Below are 12,559 nucleotides of genomic sequence, written 5' to 3'. Positions count from 1 at the left end.
GCCCAAGCGGTGTATTTGCTCCTTCTTTTCCCTCTGTTTCCCACTTGGTAGGACAGGCCTGGGTGTTGAGGGCATGGGGACTGGAAAAGGAAACCTCTGGCCGGCTCTGGGCACCAGCATCGTCATACTAGGTTGGTTGGCAGAATAAGGGCGCCTCACTGAAGGGCTGCAGAAAGTGGGGTGCGGCCCGTGGTCCCGGCTGTGGTCCAGCTTCCCTTCCTTCACCAAATATTTCAGTGCGTCAAGTGCCAGGCCCTGTGCTCAGCCCTGGGGATAAAAGATCACTTAAAGTGTCCTCCAGTGCTCAGCATCCAGCAAGAGAGGAAAGAGTAAACTATGGGGAGATCCTCCGAGGCCAAAGAGCTTCATGGCCTGGAGGCAGGCCTGTCCAGGCCCCGACTGGCCAGGTTCCCGACGGCCTCGAGGAGATGGTGTCTGAACTGGGGCGGGCATGTGGCAGCGAGGTTGTCCCAGGAGGCATTTTCGGGCATGTGAACAGCAAAGCACGAAGCAGGGCAGGGCAGGTGACAGCTGGGCCTGGCAGAGGGACTGGAGGAGGTGGGCAGGGGGCGGACACGCGGGGTATCAGGAGTTCCAGTTTGCTTGTACGAGTGCTGGAGATGTCTGAACGGGCGGATGATGAGGGAGCGTTCTGAGAGGTGTGGGCGGAGGTCCAACGTTAGAATCAGCTGGACTTAGCACAGACGGGGTGCATGTGATAAGAGAGAGAGGAGAGTGAGGCAGAACTCGGGTGCCTGGGCCAGACGTCGGGAGAGCAATAGGATGTCAGAGAATGAGGGCTGGTTTGAGGAGCTTGTAGGGGAGAGGTGAGAAAGTAAGGACCAGGTGAGGGGCTGGAACTTGGCCATTTTCAGGGGCTTGCATTGAGGGCTGTAGGACTGAGGAGAAGTCATTGCTTGTCCATTTTGGGGGGAGACATATACCCTTGGGCTAAAGAGGAGGAGCCAGTGAGGAGGGACTGATGCTGGACCGAGCAGCTCCAGAAGAGAAGGGGGGCTCCGCTCTGCTCGGATCCTGTGCCCCGGGGCTGGGGTGGGGGCAGCCAGCTTGGTGTGAGGAGGGAGCCGAGACAGACAAGGAGGGACCCAAGCTGCTGGGACTGGAGGGAGAGGAGTAGAAACAGGCCCTTGGTATCCTCTGTAATTACATTTTATAAAAATAAATTGGTACCGAGAAGTTTATAATGAAAACCAGCTCCCTTGCCCCCTTCTCCCTCCAGAGGCAGCCACGTGCAGCTCCTTCAGCTGTTTCCTCCCCAATGCTCACCTCCATATTTCTAAATCCGTGTATCAGCTTTAGATAGCTCTCTGTAGATATTACATGTAGTATTTAGCATTATGTGTATTATTTATCAGCCTATATACTAGGCTCTCTGGTGTTTCCCCCCTTCCCCTCCTCCCAAATCCCAGGAGAATTATACCGCAAAAGTCAAGTCAGTATGCTATTAGGAGCTCAATAGCTAAATCTGATTATGTTGCTTCCATTTTGCTTTTCTCTGAAGTAGCAGTAGTCTTGTATTATGATTTGCTAGATTTTATGCATCTACTTTGGGTTCTCCCCACCCTCCAATGCCCTATCAATACCATAAAAAGATTCAGATCATTTGTTCCATTTTTTAGAATTACTGACCTCCTTCCTAGAATTCTCTCTTCCTGATACAATCTGGGGTGCTCACTCTCTAGAGTTGCAATAAGGCTTTCAGTCTGAAATTTCCTTCAGTACCATCCGAGAAATTTCTTGAACCTTTCTCCAATCTTAGACCCTTTTCTTTACTCCACATTTACAGTTTACTCCTTTGTTTCACTGGAGTACATTTTTTAAAAGCTTTCTCAGAAAGGGTGATTTAGAGAGAGTTTTGTTTTTATTTATTTTTTTAAATGTTTAAGTCAGTTACAATGTGTCAATTTCTGGTGTACAGCACATTGTCCCAGTCATGCATATACATACATAAATTTGTTTTCATATTCTTCTTCATTAAAGGTTATTGCAAGATATTGAACATAGTTCCCTCTGCTATACGGAAGAAACTTTTTATAAATCTATTTGTATATTTAGTGGCTAACATTTGTAAATCTCAAACTCCTAAATTTATCCCTTCCTACCCCATTTCCCCAGTAATCATAAGATTGTTTACTATGTCTGTGAGTCTGTGTCTGTTTTGTAGATGAGTTCATAGTGTCCTTAGTCTCTCTTTTTTTTTTTTTGATTCTGCACATGAGTGATATCACATGATATTTTTCTTTCTCTTTCTGGCTTACTTCACTTAGAATGATGATCTCTGGGTTCATCCATGTTGCTGCAAATGGCGTTATTTTATTATTTTTTATGGCTGAGTAGTATTCCATTGTATAAATATACTACAACTTCTTTATCCAGTCATCTGTCAATGGACATTTAGGTTGTTTCTGTGTCTTGGCTATTGTATGTAGTACTGCTGTGAACATTGGGACACAAGTATCTTTTCGATTTAAGAGTTCTCTCTGGATATATACCCAGGAGTGGGATTGCTGGATCATATGGTAGGTCTGTTTTTATTTTTTTGAGGCATCTCCATACTGTTTTCCATAGTGGCTGCATCAAACTACATTTCCACCAACAGTGTAGGAGGGTTCCCTTTTCTCCAAAGCCTCTCCAGCATTTATCATTTGTGGACTTTTGAATGATGGCCATTCTGACTGGTATGAGGTGATACCTCATTATAGTTTTGATTTGCATTTCTCTGATATTTAGTGATAATTGAGCTTTTTTTTTTTATGTACCTATTGGATATTTGTATGTCTTCATTGGAGAATAGCTTGTTCAGATCTTCTGCCCATTTTTGGATTGGGTTGTTTATTTTTTTGTTACTAAGTTGTATGAGCTGTTTATATATTCTGGAAATTAAGCCTTTGTCAGTTGCATCATTTGCAAATATTTTCTCCCATTCCATAGGTTGTCATTTTGTTTTGCTTGTGGTTTCCTTTGCTGTGCAAAAGCTTGTAAGTTTAACTAGGTTCATTTTTTGCTGTTATTTCTATTGCCTGAGTAGACTGCCTTAGGAGAACATTGCTAAGATTTATGTCAGAGAATGTTTTGCCTATGTTTTCTTCTAAGAGATTTATCATGTCTTGTCTTATATTTTAAGTCTTTAAGCCATTTTGAGTTTATTTTTGTGTATGGAGTGAGGGAGTGTTCTGACTTCATTGATTTACACGCTGCTATCCAGTTTTCTCAACACCTCTTGCTGAAGAGACAGTCTTTTCTCCACTGTATATTCTTGCCTCCTTTGTTGAAGATTAATTGACCATAGGTGTATGGGTTTATTTCTGGGCTCTCTATCTGTTCCATTGTTCCATATGTCTGTTTTTTATGCCAATACCATGCTGTCTTGATTACTGTAGCTCTGCTATCTCTTATATGCAGCATATTGTAGGTTCTTGTTTTATTATCCAACCTGCCACTCTTGATTGGAGCATTTAGTCCATTTAGACATTTAAGGTTATTATTGATATATGTGTGTTTACTGCCATTTTGAACTTAGTTTTCCAGATGATTTGTTATTTCCTCTTTGCTCCTTTCTTTTCCTTTTTGTGGTTTGATAATTTTCTTTTGTATTTTCTTGGTTTCTTTTTGTTTTTTGTGACTCTGTTGTATGCTTTTGACTTGTGGTTACCCAGTTGCTTCCTTGGGCATCAGGGATTGTCACATGGGGTTTAAAGACAGTGTCACTCACACGAGGACACCTGGTGAGAGAAGGGAGAGTTTTGTTTTTAAATATTGCATATCTAAATATGTCTTTATTCTGGTCTCACATTTGATAGCTATTTTGGCTGGGTATAGAATTCAAAGTTAACAATTATACTTCTGAAACATCTGAAGGGGGTGCTTTTGTCTTCTACTTCCCAATACTGTTGCCAAGAAGCCTGATGATGCCCTTCTGAATCAAAGTCACCTTCTAATTATTTATCCCCTGAAATCTTGTGGGATCTTCTCTTTATCCTCAGTGTTGTGAATATACCTTGATTTGGGTATTTTATTCAGAATTGTGCTGGGATGGATCTTCATTGTCCTCAGTTCTGAGAAACTTTTTTTTTTTTTCCTTATGATTCTTCTTTGGTAAGAAACTGTGGTTTTGATTCTCTCCTTAACACCTCATTTTCCCTATGCCCCAGATTTTCTGATCTTTGTATTTGGAAAAGACTTCTGAGTTGACCTTATGGTTTCCTTATGGTTTCCCTCTTACTGTCCATCATTTTGTCTTTCTGGTCTACATTCTAAAAGATTTCCTTGATTTTACCTACCAACTCTATCATTGAATTTTCTTATTTTGGCAAGCTTATTTCTAATCAGCAAAGGCTCATCTCTGTTCTTGGTTAGGCCTTTTAATGCCAGTCTATCCTTGAACTTTGGATGCAGTGTCTTCTGTTTCTCTGAGATGATTACATGTTTACTTTCTTGTATTATTACCTGTTTCTTCAAAGTTCCTTTCTATCGGTTCCCTTTCTCACTCTTAGCCGTCACTGCGGCTGGTGGTGTCTCCATGCCTGGAATCCCTCTGCCTCAGTTTCGGTGTCTAACCCAGCCCTTCCCACCAGAATCCTAAAGAGAAATAAGGCCTGAAGCCTTTCTGTTGTGCGGGGTGAATTAATCTTCAGTCCATCTAGAATGGCATTAGCTCTGCACCATCCTTGGGAGAACTGAGAAAATGATCACTTCATTCATTTTCTGTAGGGCTTAATTCTTTCATGGAGAACTGGTCAGGAAAGGCTACTTGAGAAATAGCCTCCCTTTGTGGCTGGAGGTGGGCTGAGGGGTGAGCATGTGTTTGATCTGCCGTAATTACCTCTGTGAGTTTTAAAACAGAACTAAGTGGCTCAAAATGCAGTCGCTGATTTTGCTTGGTCGTAAGTTGGTAGCGTTGGAACCTGGGCCATTGCATGTACCATGCAGATTGAGGAGGTGGGTGGGGTCTGGCTTTTGAGGGTGGTATCCCTGTGAGTCCTGGCTATTTTTAGATGCCTTGTAGGCCTTCAGGCAGGGCTTCCTGGAAGGCTGGTTCCAGGAATGCATTCATAGGAGGAAAAGGGGGCTGCTTCCTGTCTCTGCCACAGCGCCATCCCAGGAGGGCAGGGAAGTGTGAGTCAGGAGTTTCCTCCAGTGGAAATTCCCTCGGTTGGTAATCTTGTGGCTGTGACCAGAGGCCTGGGGCCTCGGCTCCTTGGGGCCAGTGCTGCAGAGGTGGCCGGAGCTCCCCGACCTTTGCCTGAGTCACGCGGCATCTGCACCGGGCAGGCCCTCAGCTTGTATAAGGTGACCCTGAGACTCGCTTGTTTGAGAGAATGTGGGGTCATCGGAGGCAGCAGATCCCCTTCAGTAATTTGCGATACCTCGGTGGCATCATCATGTCGGGAAATCAGGGCGCCTGGTGCTAGAGCCAGGAGCAGTGCTGATGGGGAAGAGAGGCTGAGGATCCCTTCTCCGGGGCAGGGGGTCTGAGCCCGCGCTGGCGTCTCCCCGTGGAGCCTGAGGCTGAGCATCGTGTCTGAGGTTTTTAACCCTGTGTATTTCTGTCCACTTCCCAAACGCTCAGCGGAGGAGCCTTCCGAAGCGCCCCTGCCTCCGGCGTCGGGAGGGCAGGCCCCGCGGAAGCCGCCCACCGAGCCACCGCCTCCGGAGCCCACCCCGCTGCCGCCACTGCCCGACGACCCCGGACGCCAGCCGCACGCGGGCCAGCGGCCCGTCCTGCCCGAGAGACGCCCCCCGCCGCTGCGGCCCGGCCGCACGGGGCTGCCCTTCTTGCCTGGCTCCACCGGGGTCATGATGGAGACGGGCGAGGCCGGGCCTCCGGGCAGGATGGGCGTGTCGGGGAGGGGCCTGCCCCAGGGGGCGGACGGCCAGACCCGCACGGGGCACGTCCCCAGCGCCGAAGGCTACGCCGGAGCTCCGGGTAAGGCTCCCACGCTGCCGGGCACAGCTGAGCCCCGGGGGCTGAGGGAACCCCGAGGGCGCAGTGGGTCATGGCTCCAAAACTTAGCTCCCCGGAGGTGCTGTGATCCCGAGGCCTGTTCGTGCTAATCACACCCCGGAGCCTGGGGTGCCCTGGGCACAATACATTGTATTTAGAAATAGATTTGCCCCAAGGGCTGGAATTCCTCAGCCTTGCAGGCAGCTCATCCCAGCAGGACGTGCACCTGGGCAACCAAACGCGTCCTGGGAGCTCCTGTGGCAGCAAAGTCAAGCTGCACATCAGAGTGCGAAGCCGGAAGTGTCTGGCTCCAACCCCAGCTGTGTCTTCGCAAAGCTCAGCTCCTTCAGCTGCAAAGGGAGGGTAATAATAGGAGTGTGAGTTACTGCAAGGATGAAGGAAAAAAGCCCAGTTTGGTGCTTGGCTACTAAGTGCTCCGTGGGAGTTGTGAACGTCAGCACGTAGGCGAGGTGGAAGTGGAGGTGACGGTGGCGGAGGAGGAGAAGTCAGGTAAAGTCAGGAAGGAAAAAGAAAAAGGGGCATTAGTGTGACACTCTCCGTGTGCCAGAAAGTGAACTAGGTGCTTGATCCCCGGTAGCTCTCTTGACAGCGCTGTGAGGGTGATGTTCTGTTTACAGATGAGGAAACGGAGGCTCTGCGCTATGACACGTAAACAAGTGAGGTTGCTTGGGGCAGGTCATGCCAGCTGGCACAGGACAGTGCAAATCAGTCACCTTAGAGTTAGACCAAGCTGACAGTCGGGGGCACCCAGCCATGAGCAGGGACAGCCTGCCTGAAACACCGTGGCTGCGTTCCTCCTCAGCCATCCCAGGCTTCAGTGATCACAGCTCTCAGGCAGATGTGCTGCATTTTCTAAGATGACAGGTTTCCACCTGTTAGTTCCATGTATCATGGATGCTTATATTCTGCTGGGCTATTCGTACATCGTCCATCCTTCCACCCACCCACCCATACAACAAACACTGTCCAGTCTTGCTGGGGCAAGGCCAGTGAATAGCCAGTGCTCCTGGAGGGCCTTCTCCCTGGCTGGGGCCCCAGGACTCCAGTCCACCTTTCTCTTCGTGTTCTCCAGCCAGCTAGTCCTGACAGCCATCTCTGCCCAGGGAGAAAGTGGGCTGTGGAGGAAGCAGGCACAGCAGAGTGCCTCTGCTTCTGGGAGGGAAGCTTGGAGCGGGTGCCGTTAGGTCTACTTAAAATAGTGAGGAACAGGGAGAAAAGGAGGGGCTTAGAAAAAAGTGATGTGCTGTGTAGGGTTTTGACCTTTGTGCACCTGCGTTTTCTTTTTCAGGTTACCCCAAGTCACCACCTGTAGCCTCCCCAGGTACGTCAGCCAGGCGGCCAAGGCGAGTTGTCCTTGGCAGCCCCCGTCCCTCCCCTACTTCCCCACTCTGGGCCATTAGCACGGCTGGAGCCTGCAGCGCAGCCCTTCCCCGCCGCCAGCCGGGGCACAGGGCCTCTGAGGACTCAGGCCCCCCAAGTTTGCTCCTCAGAGAGGGTGTAAGTCCTGCCCGAGACAAGGAATTCCCCTCCGACGTCACCCCAGCTCGTGGAGTTTCCCGAGGGCCACAGGGTGGGCCTCTGCCGGGCGTGGCCTTGAGCAGCTTCCTGGAAGTCTGGGCTTCACTGGCTCTTCAATAAGGGAGCAACTTCATAGATTATTCCCATCACCCACTACTTGCCCAGCCCTGTCCCCCAACACACCCCTCCGCACCTGTGTAACACGGCACCGCGCACACGCAGAGCCCCTGGAACACGCAGCCCCATGCATGTGCACTCCCAGCAAGTCCCTGCCCGAGCCCCCGGCCTCCTGTACATCTGACCCGGACACCTTCAGGCCCTGGTTTGGGGGTCGGGGTGGGGTGCCCACGTTGAGGTGAATGAAAGGGCGAGGCTGCCTCTGGGGACCCGCACCCAGGCCTTGGCTTGGGGCCTGACCACATGCCTGTCCTCTCTCCGCCCAGGGGTTCCAGTGCCATCTCTGGTGTCCTTCTCTGCCGGCCTCACCCAGAAGCCTTTCCCCAGCGATGCGGGAGTCGTCCTGTTTAACAAAGTGCTGGTGAATGACGGGGACGTGTATGACCCCAGCACCGGTGAGTTCTTGCGCGCACACGGCCTGGCGGTGGGTGGGGGTGGTCGCGGGACGGTGCCCAGCCCTGAGGTCGGCCCAGTGGCGCTGGGGATTCTTGGGGTGCAGGGAGGTTGTCAGGAGGGCCCCTCCCAGCTGCCCCTCTTTCTCCAACTGTCATCCTGACACCACACTCCTCCCCGCCTCCCGCAGCATCCCTGGTCTCCCAGGAACTGAGCCCCAGACGGGCCAGTGTTCTCTGCGAAGCTAGTGGGGACGGGAGGCGGTCAGCTTCCCACCAGCCCCCAGGCTGCTGTCCTCAGCAGGCAGACCCTTCCTGCCAGGCCTGACACAGGTGTCTGCAGGAGGAGGGACAGGGCCCCACTGACCTGCTGAGGTCCCCAGGCCCACGGGCAGCCCCCAGGGAAGAGTGGCTCCAGGGGCCCGGGCTGGAGGCGGGGCGGCGTGCGTGGTGGCTGGGACTCTGCAAGGCCCCTGGAGACAGGCAGAGATGTGAGCTTTGCCAAGGCATCAGCCAGGTCCTCAGGTTGGAGCGAGGCCCTGCTGCAGAGCCAGGAGAAATGGAGCTCCTGGCCCTGGGCCCCCTGGAGTGAAGCCGTATTGCCATTATTTCTAACCCTTTCCTGAGGCCGGGGGTGTGCAGGGTGGCTTCGCTTTCTGCTCCAGCCTGGCTTCCCGCGGCGACTCTCGCCATGCGGCCTGGGTTGTGGGGACAGCATGTCTGCTCCGATGGGTCAGGTGATCGCTGCAAGCAGGGATGGCAACCTCCGTTTCTCTTGTGTTCCCAGGATGCCCAGAAACATCCTCTCTCCCGCAGGTCAGGTCTTCAGTAAAGAGGGTTTGGGGGAACCCTGAGCCCAGTCACAGGCCATGTGCCCAGAGTGCTGGGGCCCAGTCTGTCCCTGGGGCTTTAAATTACAAGCTGGGGAGGGGAGCTGGCTGGCCTGGCAGGTTTCATGGAGGTTAAAGACGCAGGCTCCTTGGGTTCCATCTTGGCTCTTGGCCTGTGGTCAGTGGCCCAAGTCTAGTCCCCTCCTGAACCCTGGGCACTGGCCACTCCTGAAAGTATTTGGTCTGAGCTCCAACTTTGAGCTCTGGGGCCACTTGCAGCTGCTGTGCAAATGGACATCTGCAGACCTTCCCTCCCCCTCTGACCATGCCCTGCCTCCCCAGCCCCAGAACGTGCGGGTCATCGGCTAAGTGCCAGCAATGTTCTGGCTGTGCCTGGACCCTGGTCCAGCAGGGAGACTGGCTCTTCCACGCAAGGAGGCCAGCTGTGGCTACGTATTTGGTTCAGTCTCTTCCTGCGTTAGTGACAGGTGTTGTGGGGGTGTTTTGGGTCTTGCCTCCTCAGAAAATGGCAATGGTGTTTTGTGGCTATTGTGCCCGTGAGGCCGATTCTAAGTCGGCCTTGGAGTGCTTTCAGGGATGGAGAAAACTCTCCAGAGGTGACCAGGAAGGGGGAGCTGCTTCCTCCCCACAGGACCTTAGGTGAGGCGGGAACAGGCCTGCGTGCGCAGTAAGAAGCCAGTTTGTCCTCGGGCTGCTGCTGGGCCTGTGCGAGTTACTAATTTAATTATACCAAATCCCGGGGCTCCTGCCGCACCTGGCCTCTACTGGGTGTTCCATGCAGGAGACAGAGGGTCTTGTGTGGGGGCTGGCTCAGTGGCAAGGAGCAGCATGGCTTTGGATAAAAAGGGGCTGTGTCCCCCTGAGCTGGCCGGCCTTCTGTGGGGAGGGGACCAGGGCTTTGAGCCCAGAATGGGTGATCCTGGGCCAACCCAGGTGGCTGGTCTGCCTTCAGCCCGGTAAAGTGACGCCCTGTCGCCGGGGGCTGGGATGGTGTCACGTGCACACAGGTGTCTCCTTCCGTCTCCACCCCAGGGATCTTCACGGCTCCGTACGACGGGCGCTACCTGATCACGGCCACCCTCACTCCCGAGAGGGACGCGTACGTGGAAGCCGTCCTGTCGGTGTCCAACGCCAGCGTGGCGCAGCTGCACACGGCCGGCTACCGCAGGGAGTTCCTGGAGTACCACCGGCCGCCGGGGGCCCTGCACACCTGCGGGGGCCCGGGGGCCTTCCACCTCGTCGTGCACCTGAAGGCGGGCGACGGCGTCAACATCGTGGTGACGGGCGGCAGGCTGGCTCACACGGACTTCGACGAAATGTACTCCACGTTCAGCGGGGTTTTCCTGTACCCTTTCCTTTCCCACCTCTGAGGTGGGAGGAGGGAAGGGCGACAGCGGTAAGAAGTCGGAAGCTTTAATATATTGCATTTTTGTGCGGACCTGGGGCCCAGGTCTAGTTTTCTGCAGTTCCCTCCTCCCCCGAAAGAAAGGCTGCTCCCAGCTGCGGAGGAGCTGCGGGGCACGCGGGGCTCCTGATGCTGCTCCGACCCCACAGCCGGGAGCCCGCCCTCCCGTGTCTCCGGGTCCGCCTGTGACCTCTGGTCCGGGGGCTGGGGCTGGGCCGACCGCGGGGGGCTCAAACAGCGGTGGCGGCCCGGGGGACCAACCTGCCGGTGGAGGAGGAGGAGCTGCCGGGTCCTGCCCGAGAGGAGGCCGGCCGGCCAGAACTGGTCCCCATGGCCACAGTCTTTACTGGAGCAGAACTTTGTCCTCCTCGACCATGCGTGCAGGAGGAGTGTAAACACTGAAGTGGCTAGTGCCACCACAGACCTAGGGTGACTGGGCTGCCCCAGGTCTGGCTCCCCCAGCTTCCCCCTCCCTCCCTTCCCCCGTGTCTGCCCGGCTGTGAGGGACGCGGGAGAGACTTTATGTGGCTTGTTGAGCTCCTTGAATGACATGTACGACTTTAGCGCAAAGACAGGGAGTGTCAATAAAGATGTGAAACCACTTCAAGTTGCTGCAGTCTGGTGCCTTATGGATCAAGGGGCTATTCCTGAAAAGCAAACTGCAGAAGGTAAATGACTTTTTCTAATGGCTGTAGAAAGTAAGTTTGAATAAATTAACCTCAACCACGTAACTGTCAGGTCTCAGCATCCAGGCTGTATGTACACTTGGGGTCTTGGGTCTTGTTTCTGGCCTGTGAAGACAGAGCAGATGTGCTTGGCGCTCAGAGCCCCATGTGAGCCCCACAGCTGAAAGGGGGGGCCCCTCCCGGGGACGCTAGAAGTTAATCAGCAGCTGCCTCACTCACCGCACACGCAGCTCTAAGAACACGAGGTCCCAGGCAACAGGAGGCCCAGCACAAAGCTGGTCACACACTGAAAGCTGAGCTCGTCTGAGGAATCTTCCCACGGAGAGCACGCGCTGCTCCAGGGAAGCCCGGCACCTCCCTGTCACCAGCGGCTGCTCCAGGCGGTCCTCGCTGGTCAGGCTGGTAAAATCCGTTGGCCAATCAAGTCCCCCAGACCCCAGGGAAAGATGGGGACGAGAAAAACCAGTTTCCTCGGCCTGAATCAAGCCACTAAGATACTCTTAGGCTGTAAAAGGTTAAAAAAAAAAGAAAAAAATGCTTTTGAATTTCCAGGACGGCATGCGAATGAGATGAGTGGGTGGCCACTGGACCCTGCAGAGAGGAGCCGCCTTCCTCAGCCCTCCCCGGCTGCGGAGGAGCAAGAACCCGAGGTTTGTTGTTTCAGCATTTTCAAGCCTGGGCCTCTCGGTCCAGGGCACGGGGGAGGGGGCGGCATTCTCACCCCGTCTCTACAGCGGGGGAGCTGGCTCATGGTGGCGGTTACTGTCGCTGGCTTCCGGGAGGTGACTCATGGGAAAAGCCCCGGTGTAGGGGCTCAGCACCAGGAAAACCCAGCTGGCACGTGCACCTGCGTCTGCCTGCTCCCCCGGCACCCGGTTAGGGACCCTACCCAGGGCCAGAGGGGGCACGTGCTCCAGAGCCCGACAGGCTGGGACAGACAGAAGGTAGCGTCCCCTTCCTCGACTCCACAGACTGTGTCCTGGAGCACCGTGTCAGATGTGGTCCTCCTCAGAAGTGCACCCTGACTCGCACACTTTAAGAGGAATTTCGGCTCTGCGTATCCAAGACAGACACAGGAGACTAGCTGCAGCAGGCCCTGCTCTGACTACAAGATAGAACAGGATGAAGGCTGGATCGTGGCTCATCAGGAGTCAGCCTCTTGAGAAGGGGAAGAAAGAAAAGCGCAAGGTGGGCTGAGCGAGCCCCGGAGCAGCTCCGTCCAGAAGTTGGCAGCCCAGTGCCGTGTGCCTGAGGGTGAGACGTGGAGCCAGGCCCTGGGGCTCGAGCACAAGGTTACGAACCCTGAAATCACGGAGCTGCTGAGAAAACGGCCGGGAGCTGCTTGAGACAGAGTACCATCGGGTACCATCAGCAAATGGCCTCATTTAAATAACGAGAAATAACAAAACCATACCAGCAATGAAGACTGCAAGTCTATGCAAACTGCGTTTGAAATGATTCCCAGGTTAGTGCACTGACCTTCCTCAGCGACCCTCCCATCTTCTGAACAGTTTCTCACAACCTGCAGTTTGAAAGGAGTGTCT

The 12,559-nt window shown here is 53.5% G+C and overlaps 1 protein-coding gene across 1 annotated transcript in view; it reads left to right on the top strand.

Moving 5' to 3' along the window:
• Positions 1-10,936, top strand: part of EMILIN2 (elastin microfibril interfacer 2) — a 46,336-nt gene extending 35,400 nt beyond the window's left edge. The window contains exons 5-8 of the mRNA XM_032467341.1: positions 5,591-5,947; positions 7,275-7,307; positions 7,948-8,076; positions 9,957-10,936. Of these exons, the coding sequence (XP_032323232.1) occupies positions 5,591-5,947; positions 7,275-7,307; positions 7,948-8,076; positions 9,957-10,294 (857 nt within the window). The 3' untranslated portion in view covers positions 10,295-10,936. The remainder of the gene's footprint in view (positions 1-5,590; positions 5,948-7,274; positions 7,308-7,947; positions 8,077-9,956) is intronic.
• Positions 10,937-12,559: the final 1,623 nt, after the last annotated feature.

Source organism: Camelus ferus, chromosome 24 (genome assembly GCF_009834535.1).
Source record: "Camelus ferus isolate YT-003-E chromosome 24, BCGSAC_Cfer_1.0, whole genome shotgun sequence".
In the NCBI taxonomy this organism is placed as follows: domain Eukaryota; kingdom Metazoa; phylum Chordata; class Mammalia; order Artiodactyla; family Camelidae; genus Camelus; species Camelus ferus.
The sequence above is the reverse complement of the archived record's forward strand: the minus strand, read 5'-3'. Positions and strand labels throughout refer to the sequence as shown.